Source organism: Bufo gargarizans, chromosome 4 (genome assembly GCF_014858855.1).
Source record: "Bufo gargarizans isolate SCDJY-AF-19 chromosome 4, ASM1485885v1, whole genome shotgun sequence".
Taxonomy (NCBI): domain Eukaryota; kingdom Metazoa; phylum Chordata; class Amphibia; order Anura; family Bufonidae; genus Bufo; species Bufo gargarizans.
Window position 1 is genome coordinate 236137097 of NC_058083.1, and position 14364 is coordinate 236151460.

At 48.6% G+C, this 14364-nt stretch overlaps 1 protein-coding gene across 1 annotated transcript in view; it reads right to left on the reverse strand.

Annotated features, from left to right (window-relative positions):
- LOC122935348 (collagen alpha-1(IX) chain-like) overlaps positions 1-14364 on the reverse strand; it is an 84019-nt gene that overhangs the window by 28392 nt on the left and 41263 nt on the right. The window contains exon 25 of the mRNA XM_044291114.1: positions 13536-13613. Within this exon, the coding sequence (XP_044147049.1) occupies positions 13536-13613 (78 nt within the window). The remainder of the gene's footprint in view (positions 1-13535; positions 13614-14364) is intronic.

Consider the following 14364-nt stretch of genomic DNA (forward strand, 5'->3'; position numbering starts at 1 on the left):
GGATGATGAGGAGGAGGAGCAGGAGACGGTTTGCCTCCGCTACAGAGGGTAGTACCCACAGCAGGTTTATTCCATCTGTTCAGTGTGGATGGGCCAAAGAGGAAGAAGAGGATGAGGAGATTGAGAGTCATCCTGCTGATGAGGACAGCAAAGTATGGTCTGTTGGGACTGTTGGGCACACATGGCTGATTTTATGTTATGCTGCCTTTCCTGTGACCCTCGAGTTATACGCATTTTGTCCAACACCGATTACTGGTTGTTCACCCTTCTCGACCCCTGCTACTAAGAGAACTTCTCATCTCTCATTCCTGTGGTAGAGAGGTCTAGCAAAATGGTGCAATACCAGAAGGTCCTTGTGGAAAAATTGATCCAAGAATTTCCAGTTGACAACGCTGGCAGCAGAGTACGTAGTTCCTTGGGCAACCAAGGAGGGGAGACAAGGGGAACACACAGCAGTTTCAACAGAGGCAAGGCAACACTCTCCAAGGCCTGGGATAGTTTCATGACACCCCCCGCCAGCACCCTCACCCTGATGCGCGGCCTAGCATCACAAGAAGAAAAAAGTTTTGGAAGATGGTAAAGGAGTACGTAGCAGACTGTGTCAGCGTCCTCAATGATCCCTCTGTGCCTTACAACTAGTGATGGACGAACAAGTTTGCGGCGGGTCCCATTCATTTTAATGGCAGGCGAACTGAAAAAACCTTCAGCTGATATTTGCAGCCAATAAATAATTACTATAAGTGCACAAATAGTCCCACAACATGGACAGTGACATACCAGATGTATTATTCGAATTTGCGATCTCCATTTATTATTTTTTTCAATGCAAAATATCGGCAATATAATTTTCACGCATGCACAAATGCACTTTACAGTACCCAAATGCACTATAAAGAAAGTATATTGGTATATAACACCTCGCTTCAATCAGTTTTTTTGGGGGGGGTATATCACACCAGTAGAAATTATTTGTTCCAATAACGCTTGTCCCTCTATATACCTGCAGTATCACAGCAGAACCGCACACAACTGCCGCACAATACAAATGCACTATAATATACTTTCTAACATAGAAAGTATATTATAACACTGTACAAGGAAGGAAATCCATTAGAATATACATAAAGATAAAACGTAACCTTTAATAATTTTACTATGAGGGTTCATTCACACGTCCGTAAGTGTTTTGCAGATCCGCAAAACACGGACACCTGCTATCTGCATTCCGCAATTTGTGGACCGCACATCGCCGGCACTATAATAGAAAATGCCTAATCTTGTCTGCAATTGCGGAAAAGAATAGGACATGCTCTATTTTTTGGCGGAAACGAAAGCACAGATGCGAAAGTGCGGATCCGCAAATGCGGATGCGGACAGCACATTAGGGCCCCATTGAACATGAATGGGTCTGCACTCGTTCCGCAAAATTGCAGAACGGATGTGGACCGATTTTGCGGACATGAGAATGGAAAAGATATCCCCTAAAATGAAAATAAATTAAATTATTAAAGTTAAAGGGGTTCTACACTTTGCATCTGATCGGCAGGGGTCCGACACCCGGGACCCCCGCCGATCAGCTGTTTGAGAAGGCAGTGGCGCTCCAGCAGCGGCGCAGCCTTCTCACTGTTTACCGCTGGCCCAGTGACGTCATGACTATTATCAAATAGCGTGGGCGGGGCTAAGCTCCATTCAAATTAATAGTGAGAAGGCCGTGGCGCTGCTGAAGCGCCGCTGTCTTCTCAAACAGCTGATCGGCGGGGGTCCCGGGTGTTGGATCCCCGCCGATCAGATGCTGACGATCTATCCAGAGGATAGATCATCAGTTAAAACAAAGTGCAGAACCCCTTTAAGCAAAAAGCATAGATATGGTAGGCAATAACAAGTGTTCGGCGGCACCAAATCAGAAACCATATGTCCTACCACAATCCGGGGGGTCCCAGCGCACATCCATGAATCTCGGAAGGAAAGTAAAAACCATCTATCCCTGGGCTAGATAATGATGTAGTATTGAAGGACAGAGTGGGCAAAGAACTGTCCCTGATATTGCCCTACAGGGGAGTGCTATTCTGGCCCTGATAGCCTAACCACAGACCACCCATCCTGATAAGAGCGACCCCGTCCGGAACCTTACCCTATATCAAAATGAATGTAAAATGGCGGCCAGATCAGGTTTATTTATAAGGTAGGGGGTATGTCCATGTGCTGAAATGTCTGAATTGGCTGTCCTGCACCACCTGATGGATGTGTGATGGGTCAAAGTTCTTCATAATGTAAAAGAATATGACGGGCACGAATTTCTCCATATGTCCGCATGTTCGGCGAATCGCAAACACGCAAAGTTCGCCGCTAAACGACCGCCCGGCGAACCGCAAGGCCATCTCTACTTACAACTAATGAGTGTCCAAGCTGGACACGTGGCATGAACTGGCACTGTACGCCTTGGAGGTGCTGGCCTGCCCTGCTGCCAGCGTTTTGTCAGAGCGGGTATCTACTGCTGCTGGGGGCATAATAACTGATAGGCACATCCGACTGTCAACTGAAAATGCTGACAGGTTGACTCTTATAAAAATGAACAAGGCCTAGATTGCCCCTGACTTCTCTACTCCACCAGAGGAAAGCGCCTGAACATAAAGGCATTTTAAATGTGGATTTTATGGTGTATTGAATTCACTGTATTTCAAAGCACCCCTTTCACCACAAAAAAGGGTATATGGTTCAAATTCCCTTTTTCTCGTCCTCCTCCTCCACAATATCAACATGCTTATTAGACTGCCCTCGTTTCTAATGTTTTAGAGGGTCAGCAAGCAGCAGGCCCTCAACTATAATTTTTTCCATAGTCAGATCAGCAGCAGGCCCTCAACCATAATTTTTTCGATGATCAGCTCAGCAGCAGGCCCTCAACTATAAATTTTTTCCATGGTCAGCTCAGCAGCAGACCCGTAACAATAATTTTTTCGATGGTCAGCTCAGCAGCAGGCCCTCTCCCACAGTTTTTTCCATGTTCGGATCAGCAGCAGGTCCTCGCCCTAATGTTTTAGAGAGTCAGCTCACCAGCAGACCCTCAACCATGATTTTTTCGATGGTCAACTCAGCAGCAGGCCCTCACCCCTAATGTTTTGGATGGTCAGCTCAGCAGCAGACCCTCACCCCTAATGTTTTAGATGGTCAGATCAGCAGCAGGCCCTCGCCCCTAATGTTTTAGAGGGTCACCAGCAGGCCCTTGCTACTAATGTTTTTGAGGGTCACCAGCAGACAATCAATCATAATTTTTCAGGGACGTGTTTGATGCCCTCCTTTTATCTGTAATAAAGGGTGTATTGGAGTGCCGGTTCCTTGTAATTTTTGGCAGCCCTTTCACTTAGTGAATAGGCTTTATGAGTGTAGGAGTCCCACTACCTGAACAATTGTACAACAATGCAAATGAGGCCCTCCTTTATGTTATATACAGGTTGTATTGCAGTGCCTCTTTCTTGTAATTTTTGGCAGCACTTGTACTTTAAGTGAATATACAGGAAAGAATGTTTCCTAACAATTTTTCCTCTAAAATTGATTTTATCTTCGGATTTGTGCGTATTATTGTCAGTCTGTAAAATTGGCGTACTATTCGGACAACATCGTTCCCAGCAGCGACCTGGTAGTCCAAGATGTATCCAGACATCCTCCCCATGCTGTTCCCGAACCATTTCAGTGGTGTTTCCATCAATTTCTGACCTTTTCATGTAAACTAAACACCCTCCCCTCTTCAGAGTAGGGGGTGCCTGGTTTAATGCTCAGGTTTTTATATCTACTCGAGCACCCGAGCACTTTGGTGCTCGATTAACACTATTGTCTATGCAATAATCACTCCAATCAAGAATCTGTCCCGCTTGCCAATCGATGGTAGGATTATGTTTACTTAACCATGGTAAACCTAGCACCACCGGAGCAGGCAGACCCTCCAGCACAAAACATGAGATGGATTCTTCATGAAAATCACCCACCTTTAAACAGATGTCCTGCACAATTTGTGATAAACATTTTTGAGTGAGTGGACCAGAATCAATTTCAAACATTTGTTGTCAAACCATGTATACGAACAAACTGACCATCAACTTTAACCCTTGCCCCACTGACAATAAACACCTCAATTCCCACAGTTTTGGAGTCTAGCGCCACCTCAGCCGACAGGAAAAATCTGGTACTACCAGTAAATGAAAAAAAGATTAGTTTTCTGGCTCCCCACCCACACCACCAATAGTAAATTGGGGATTAAACAATTTTTTTTTGTTTATACCTTGACGCTGAACGTACGGATATATATTCACAAAATGTCCCTTCTTTCCACAACAAAAACAGACTCTCTTCATATGACCAAAGCTCTTGCCAGCAGTTCTAGGAGTAGCTCCTCCTAACTGCATAGGCTCGTCACAAGGCGTAACCACAGGTGTCTCTCCATCATAAGTGTCAAATGAAGCCACCACATTCTTCGACAGTACGTCCTCAGGGTAAGGAACCCTAGATCTCTCTCTGAGGCGTCTATCAAGACGTACAGCAAGGGATATACTGAACCTGCTTCCAATGACTTGGATTTTCATGAAAGGCCAACGCATCCTTTAGCCTCTCAGTTAAAACCCCTGATGGAATTGGCTATGGAAAGCAGGATCATTCTACTCCGTATCCCTGTATACGTAGTCCATCTCCTAAATTCAGAGCAATAGGTCTCCGTGGAGCGCTCTCCCTGCCATAAACCACGAAGTTTGGTCTCGGCTTGAGAGATCCGATCCGGGTCATCGTAAATAAGACCCAAGTCAAAAAAAAAATTAATCTACTGACCGGGGGGGACTGTGATACAGTCGGCAGAGAAAAAGCCCACCTTTAAACAATTAAATGATCATACCCACACGTTGACTCTCATCCCCAGAAGAGTACGGATGCAGCTTAAAGTACAATTTTCATGACTCCCTGAACCAAATGAAATTGTCGCAACCCCTGGAAAATCTGTCCGGGAGGACAACCTTAGTTTCAGGGCAGGCCTGGTACCCACCACCGGAACCAGCCGCCTGTGGTCTCTGAATCTGCAAGACGGTCGCACGGAGGTCAGCTACCTCCAAAGACAGACCCTGCAGCTATCCAACTAGTGCTGACATAGGATCCATAGCTGCACCGTTCCGAACAAAATGGCAGTTTTTTGGCGGTTGATAATGTCACGAATACAGGGATGGGGAGGGACATATAACTAGGCCCTCAAGGCTAGGGAGAGGGAAAAGGTCATCTCCTAGGAAGCTTCTAAACCTGGCCCTGACTCCTGGCAGTATGTATAGACCCTGAAGGTGGGAAAATATATACTCCGTAACCTAGACCTTAGGAGCCCTGAAATGCCCTAGGTAGTGGCAGGGAAAGAGACTACTGGTTCCTTTCCAGGTGAACAAACCAGCATCTCCCTGAGGCCTAGTAACAACAAGCACAGGGGAACAACCAAATACAAGAAGCAGTACAACTTATCTTATAGAAAATGGATGTGCAGGAACACAGGTAAGGCCCACACACCAACTCTTCCAAATCCAAGCAGAGAATATCAACCGCATGGTAAGAAGTGTGAGACGAGACTAAGTAGGGAGTGCATTACCAAACCACAACACTTAGACTCAAGGGGCTGTCATTTAACCTCACGTGCAGTCAGTCTCCCTGATCTTCCCCGATCTTCTAACCTCAGAAGGCACTGTGACAGCCAAGTGCTCCTTCTTACATCCACCATCATCAGCGGGTACTGTTATTGCCACCCACCTCCCCACTCTGTCACCGGGTCACTCTGTGGTCTCCTTAAGCTGCTGCCATCTCCACACTCTGTCACCTTGCCACTGTGTGGTCTCCTCATGCTGCTGCCCCCTCCACACTATGCCACCTTGCCACTCTGTGGCCTCCTGATGCTTCTGCCAGCCCCACACTATATCACCTTGCCAGTGTGTGGTCTCCTCATGCTGCTGCCACCTCCACACTATGTCACCTTGCCACTCTGTGGCCTCCTGATGTTGCTACCACCTCCACACTCTGCCACCGGGTCGCTCTGTGGTGTCCTCATGCTGCTGCCACCTCCACACTATGTCACCTTGCCACTCTGTGGTCTCCTCATGCTGCTGCCACCTCCACACTATGTCACCTTGCCACTCTATGGTCTCCTCATGCTGCTGCCACCTCCACACTATGTGATCTTTCCACTCTGTGGCCTCCTGATGCTGCTGATACTTCCACACTATATCACCTTTCCACCCTGTGGCCTCCTGATGCTGCCGCCACCTCCACGCTGTAATTGTGCCACTCTGTGGCCTCCTGATGCTGCTTCTGCCATCTCCACACTGTCATTGTGCCACTCTGTGGCCTCCTCATGCTGCTTCCACCTCACCATTATGTCATTGTCATGGTCTTACCTTCTTACTGTTCTCCTTCGTTTGACATGTGCTGGCGGCCATCTTGGTTTCTGGGTTTCTTGTAGCCTCCCACCCTGCGGCTTCTCCTTCCCACTGGGAGGAGCTGGATGCCTAGCTCATATATATAGGAGGTCTGTGGCTTCAGTTCCTTGCTTGGTCCTCCTGTGTTCACATGCTTCTAAGACTGCTGCTGCTTCTGGTTCCTGATCCTGGCCTCGTCTGACTACCCCGTTGGTTCCTGATCCTGGCTTCGTCTGACTACCCTGCTGGTTCCTGATCCAGGCTTCGTCTGACTACCCTTCTGGTTCCTGACCTCTGTCTACGCAAGACCCTGCTTCGGTTTAGCCATCCGTTTGGACTTTTGCTTACAGCTTGATTTTCAATAAAGCCTTCTTATTTCCACTTATCTCTTGTTGTACGTCTAGTTCATGGTTCCATGACATTAGGACCAAGCCATGAATTCTGACGGTACAGGGCCATCCTCGCTACCTACGCTGGTTGCCAGACTTGATCAGCAGGATCACCTGTTGGGTCGGTTCGCTGTGGCGTTGCAAACCCTGCTTGAACGCACGGCTCATTTCGCTTCCGTTGCCGATGGGTCGGTTGTCGCTCCTGGGCCCGCTCCTACTGCCGCTCCGGTTGTTGCGCCAGAGTCTACCCCGACACCTGTTGCTGCGCCTGCGGTGTCTCGGGGTATGACCGGTTCTGCCCCCCTTCCACAGCGCTTTGGGGGAGAGCCAACTCAGTGCCGAGGTTTCCTTAACCAGGTGGGCATTTATTTCGAGTTGCTGCCACATGCCTTTCCTACTGAGAGATCAAAGGTGGGCTTCTTGATCTCGCTGCTCTCGGACAAGGCCTTGGCCTGGGCCAGCCCTTTATGGGAGAACAACAATCCGGTGGTTGCCGAGTTTTCCGGTTTTGTTGCTTCTCTTCGGAAGGTATTCGATGTGCCGGCTCGTGCTGCCTCTGCTGCGAAGCTCCTTATGTCCATCAGACAGGGTTCACGATCCGTAGCTGAATACGCCATTGAGTTTCGTACCCTGGCAGCAGAGGTGGGCTGGAATAATGAGGCTCCGGTCGCTGCTTTCTCTCATGGTCTCTCGGATGCCTTGAAGGATGAGGTTGCAGCTAAGGACCTACCAGTGGAGCTCGAGTCTCTTATTTCTTTCCTGATTTTGATTGACACCAGACTCAGGGAGAGACCTTCCTTTAAGGAGAGCCTGCGGAGGTCTTCTAACAGATTGGCGCCTACGTTTGCTGTCCCACCCGTGCCTCCCTCTCCTCCCACGCCTCCTGGGGATGACTTGTCTGGGGGTGAACCCATGCAGCTGGGGTTTGCTCGCCTGTCCGAGGGGGAGAGGGTACTCCGGAGACGCGAGGGCCGATGCATGTACTGTGGTCTCGGTGGGCATTTTCGGTTGGCATGTCCGAACCGTCCGGGAAACGCTCGCACCTGAGATCCTGTCGGGGGCAGATCTTGGGTGGAGTCTCCTCGTCCCCAGTTTCCCGTGTTGACAAACCACTGATCACTGTTGTCCTCTCCTGGGTCGGGGGCTCGGTGACGACCCAGGCGTTGGTGGACTCTGGTGCTGGTGGTTTTTTCATTGATAGTGTGTTCGCTGCCGCCAATTCCATTCCTCTGCAGCCTCGAGGTTCCCCACTGGCTCTTGAGGCGATAGACGGCAGACCCCTTCTGCCGCCACACGTGACTCATGAGACCCTTCCAGTGGGGATAGCCATTGGTGCCGTTCACAGAGAGTCGGTCTGTCTCCAGGTGATTTCGTCTCCACACTACTCGGTGGTCTTGGGGTACCCCTGGCTCCAGAAGCATAATCCGACTTTCGATTGGAGATCGGCCGAGATCCTCTCGTGGTCACCGCAGTGTGGGGCTAGTTGCATCCATGGTCCTGTCAAGTTGCTGTGTACTTCCTCGGACTCTCTGTTGCCTCCTGAATACGAAGAGTACCGGGATGTATTCGATAAGGTGCGCGCGGTTGCCCTACCTCCGCACCGCCCATACGATTGTGCCATAGAGTTACAATCTGGTGCCGTTCCTCCTCGTGGCAAAGTCTATCCACTGTCGGTAGCGGAGAATGAGGCCATGGAGGAGTACGTGAGGGAGGCGCTTTCACGCGGACACATTCGCAAATCCTCGTCCCCGGCAGGGGCTGGATTTTTCTTTGTGAAAAAGAAGGGCGGTGAGTTGAGGCCTTGCATCGATTACAGGGGTCTCAATCGCATCACGATCAAGAACGCTTACCCGATACCCTTGATTTCCGAGCTGTTCGATCACCTCAAAGGGGCCACGGTCTTTACCAAACTCGACCTGAGGGCGGCATATAACCTGGTAAGGATCAAGGCGGGCGATGAGTGGAAGACCGCGTTTAACACCAGGACCGGTCATTATGAATCCTTGGTTATGCCCTTTGGGTTGTGCAATGCGCCCGCAGTCTTCCAGGAATTCATCAACGATGTTTTCCGTGACCTGTTGCAGCAGTGTGTGGTGGTCTATTTGGATGACATCTTGGTATATTCTGAATCCATGGAGGCCCACATTATGGATGTCAGACGAGTGTTGCAACGGTTACGAGAGAACAGGCTGTTCGGTAAGCTTGAGAAATGCGAATTTCACCGATCCCAGGTAACCTTCTTAGGTTACATCATTTCCGCTGAGGGGTTCTCCATGGATCCTGAGAAGGTTTTGGCTGTCTTACAGTGGCCCCAGCCCAGTGGTCTCCGTGCCCTGCAGCGCTTTTTGGGCTTCGCCAATTATTATCGGAAGTTCATCAGGGACTTTTCCATGCTAGCCAAGCCTCTCACGGATTTGACTAGGAAGGGCAGTAATTTCCAGGTCTGGCCGCTCGAGGCCATCCGAGCTTTTGAGGCTCTAAAGTCCGCCTTTGTGTCGGCTCCGATTCTGTCGCATCCCAACCCTGGGTTGCCCTTTGTCCTCGAGGTGGACGCGTCTGAGACGGGAGTAGGCGCCCTTCTGTCTCAGCGTAGAACACCAGAGGGTCCTCTGCTTCCTTGTGGGTTTTACTCCCGGAAACTGTCTTCCGCGGAGTGCAACTATCAGATTGGTGACAGGGAGTTATTGGCCATCGTGCAGGCCCTTAAAGAATGGAGGCACTTGCTCGAGGGTTCGGTGGTTCCGGTTCTCATCCTGACGGACCACAAGAATCTGACCTACCTTTCTGAGGCCAAGAGATTGACACCACGTCAGGCCAGATGGGCTCTGTTCTTGTCACGTTTTAATTACGTGGTCTCCTACCTACCTGGTTCCAAGAACATCAGAGCGGATGCCTTATCACGGCAGTACTCCGAGCTGTCCGGGGAGGAGTCGATTCCGACTTCGGTCATACCTCCGAATCAGATCCTGGCCGCCATTCGCACCAGCCTGACCTCTCCCCTGGGTGAGCAGATTTTGGCGGCTCAATCTGGTGCTCCCTCTGGGAGACCCAACGGCAGGTGTTTTGTGCCTGAGGAGTTGCGCACTCGGTTGTTGCGAACCTACCATAACTCCAAGGCTGCTGGGCATCTTGGAAAGAATCAGCTGTCCTGGGCTGTTTCACGTCTGTTCTGGTGGCCTTCTCTACGTTCCGACATCGCCGCATATGTAGCGGCATGCTCCGTTTGTGCCCAGAGTAAGTCCCCTCGGCACCTTCCGTTGGGCCTTTTGCAACCCATAGCCACCGGGGAGCGCCCATGGTCACACCTGGGGATGGATTTCATTGTGGACCTCCCTGCATCCCGAGGCCATACGGTCATTCTCATGATTGTGGATCGGTTTTCCAAAATGTGCCACTGTGTTCCTCTCAAGAAGTTACCCTCTGCACAAGAGTTGGCCACGATTTTCGCCAGGGAGGTCTTCCGGTTGCACGGTTTGCCCAAGGAGATTGTGTCGGATCGGGGGAGTCAGGTTGTGTCCAGGTTCTGGCGCGCCTTTTGCTCCCAGTTGGGGATTCATCTCTCTTTCTCCTCGGCCTACCACCCTCAGTCCAATGGGGCCGCAGAACGATCCAATCAGGCCTTGGAGCAATTCCTTCGTTGCTATGTCTCCGATCACCAAGACAATTGGGTTGACCTCCTGCCTTGGGCTGAGTTTGCCAGGAACACGGCGGTGAACTCTTCCTCTGGGACGTCTCCCTTCATGGCCAATTATGGGTTCCAACCTGCCGTGTTACCGGAGGTATTCTCTCCCCAGGATATTCCGGCTGTGGAGGATCACCTTTCCGTCCTACGTGCTTCTTGGGTACAGATCCAGAGGTCCCTTGAGGTCTCTGCGCAGCGCCAGAGACTCCAGGCTGATCGCAGACGAGCGCCCGCTCCTTCCTACCAGGTCGGAGACCGTGTATGGTTGTCCACCCGCAACCTCAACCTTCGAGTGCCCACTCCCAAGCTGGCGCCTCGCTTTGTTGGTCCCTTCCGAGTGCTTCGCAGGGTAAACCCGGTAGCCTATGCCCTTGCGCTTCCTCCTGGCATGCGGATCTCCAACGTGTTTCATGTCTCCCTGTTGAAGCCATTGGTGTGTAATCGTTTCACTTCCTCGGTTCCTCGGCCCCGTCCGGTCCAAGTGGGCAATCGTGAGGAATATGAGGTGAGCAATATCCTGGACTCACGCCTGGTCCGCGGTCGGTTGCAGTTTTTGGTCCATTGGCGTGGTTATGGTCCAGAGGAGCGTTCCTGGGTTCCCTCCGCAGATGTCCATGCTCCTGCTTTGCTCCGAGCCTTCCACGCACGCTTCCCTCAGAAACCGTTCCTTACTCCGCGGAGGAGGGGCCCTTGAGGGGGAGGTACTGTCATGGTCTTACCTTCTTACTGTTCTCCTTCGTTTGACATGTGCTGGCGGCCATCTTGGTTTCTGGGTTTCTTGTAGCCTCCCACCCTGCGGCTTCTCCTTCCCACTGGGAGGAGCTGGATGCCTAGCTCATATATATAGGAGGTCTGTGGCTTCAGTTCCTTGCTTGGTCCTCCTGTGTTCACATGCTTCTAAGACTGCTGCTGCTTCTGGTTCCTGATCCTGGCCTCGTCTGACTACCCCGTTGGTTCCTGATCCTGGCTTCGTCTGACTACCCTGCTGGTTCCTGATCCAGGCTTCGTCTGACTACCCTTCTGGTTCCTGACCTCTGTCTACGCAAGACCCTGCTTCGGTTTAGCCATCCGTTTGGACTTTTGCTTACAGCTTGATTTTCAATAAAGCCTTCTTATTTCCACTTATCTCTTGTTGTACGTCTGGTTCATGGTTCCATGACAGTCATAGGGCCACTCTGTGGACTTCTCATGCTGTTACCCCCCTCCCCACTTAATGACTGGGCCACTATTTTGTCTTTTGGCCTGGCTGACATCATCATTTATTTGACCCTTTTTATGATCTGTCAGAAGGAAGAAAAAATAAGACGCACAATGGATCCTGTCTGTGTATTAGCTGTAAGGCCTCTATGGTCCAATCAGAATTGGCTTGTGATTTGGTAGCCAAAAGCAGGAGTGGTACAAAACACAGAAGACATGCAAATATTCCATTCACGTGTCATCTCTGTTTTGGATCCACTCTTTTTTTGGCATTAGCAATACTGATGGATTACTGACCAAATGCTGACCTAGTGAAGGCGGATGCTCCACAGACAGGATCCTTTTTTGGGGGTTATTGTTCTGACGGATCAGAGGAAGGGAAAATGAATCAGTGATGTCAACACAAACTTACTACTGACACCCTCTCCACTCTGTCAGCGGGCTATACTTGTATAAGCGTTTAATAGAACAGGGTCTGTAGACATCTATGTGGAATTAGCTGACGACGGTGTAAAAGGAGTGCGCTTCTTCTTGATGCTAACATCGACCTGTATGGAGTTCATACTTGAGTTATTTGGTCAGTTTTGGCCCCGTGACTGCCCAAATAAGTGAAGTGTGCAGTGATTCTAAGAGCGACGCCTGTCATCTGCATGTCATACTGACTCACAGTAGTATTTCACTACCACAGCAAACTCCCTATGCATGTTACTGCAAGGCACAGTGTTCTACACCACTATAAAGGCTCTCTGCAGCCAGGAAATAACAGTTTTATAACGTGATTCGCTGATCGAACCAAATGTTTACAGAAAATTCAGCGAACCGGCCGAATCTAATTTTTTAAAATACGCTCATCTCTACAAATGACCCAAGTCATGGATGTAAAACCTAAACAAGATTCTAAATAGTTTTTGTTTATGTTTTAGCATCACAAAAAATCTCTATAAACTAGATAATAGTTTAAATGTACTTTCATATAATACCACAATAAATGTAGTTTCTGCCAAATGACACAAGGCCTGACACGGCCACATTCATGAAATGACAGTTAAAATTTAAAAAAGCAAAATAATTAGCGCTGGTCATTATAGAGGTTTTCCATCCATTTTATATTGATGCCCTAGTCACAAGACTTCAATGGGGGCACAGCTGCAGTAACCAGCTCTGTCCAATACACAATGGCACCAGAGCTTTACTACTCACAGCTGATCTATGGGCTTGTGTGGTTTATAACCCCGCCACTTTAAGATTGGTGACCTATCCTAAAGATAGACCATCAATATAAAAATGCTGGACAACCCTTTTAATGCCTTTCCAGAACTAGTGACTAAAGAGGTATTCATGTCTTACCATTTATAGCATATTTATAGGATATGCCATACTGTAAATGTCCAATACCTGCAGGTTCCATCTCTGGTACTTGCAAGCCAGGAAATAGACACTGTGACTGGTAAGGTGGCTGCTCATCTGCAGCTGTGTCCACTGGTTTCAATGGACGTTTGAAATCATGATTACTCTTCTATTTTCAAAATTTCAATTGAAGTAAGTGGAAAGAGCCACATCTCCTCCATTCAAAGCAGCAGTGAGATGTCCTTTAGATGGTACTGATACCAAAGGTGGAATCCGCACCTATAAGACGTTTATAGCATATCCTTTGGATATGCCATAAATGTGGAGATGTGAATAACTCTTTGGGGAGTTAATGATTTATTTTGCATTTCAATCAACTGATGCATTCTGCAAGCCAAATGTATTTACATTGAAAAAAAATAATTTACATTTGACCTAAGATGTATGATACATATATATTTTGTAAAATGAAAGAGAAAGGCAGCTATTTTGTACCTCTTGGTCCTACATCTCCTTGAAATCCTACTAGACCATATCCTTTTGGACCTATGTCTCCTTTTTCTCCAGGTTCACCTGCATAATTCAGCAAGAAAAGAATTGTGTCATGTGTGCTATCTACAAAAAGTATACATTATTTGCATGCCATTTTATAAATATTACTGTACCATAAGAATTCTCAAAGTGGTCTATACTCAACCTTATAGGGACACTTCCATTAACATTTATTTCAGCACATAGTAACAACCTACTGTATATGTGAATATTCTATATGTTCCTTTTATATATAGAATGGGTGGATGGTTTTCTGTATATATATTTTTACGTCACTTCATGTATTCTATTTCCTGGCCTCGTTAGCTTCCTTTTCGTTGGACTTTTCTCACAGCGAAGAGCCTCACTTAACTTTCTCAATCAGACCATCACTATGGTGGTAGAGCTCCCCTGTGGTGACTATGTTAGAGCATCACACATTAAAGTAATCCATGTGGGGCTCTTCAGTGGGCTTCTTTATCTAGGCCTATCAAGAGAACAATGGCGCTGTCATACTGTATAGAAATTTTACACCTTCTATTATCATGAGGATTGCCTTTCAGATAGCATCTTTCCCTTGGAGCAACAATAAACTGTCAAAGGATTACCTGTCGGCAGTGTTAGGCTACTTTCACACTAGCGTTCGGGCGGATCCGTTCTGAACGGATCCGCTCATAATAATGCAGACGGAGGCTCCGTTCAGAACGGATCCGTCTGCATTATATTAGCAAAAAAAAGCTGTGTGAAAATAGCCTGGGACGGATCCGTCCAGACTTTCAATGTAAAGTCAATG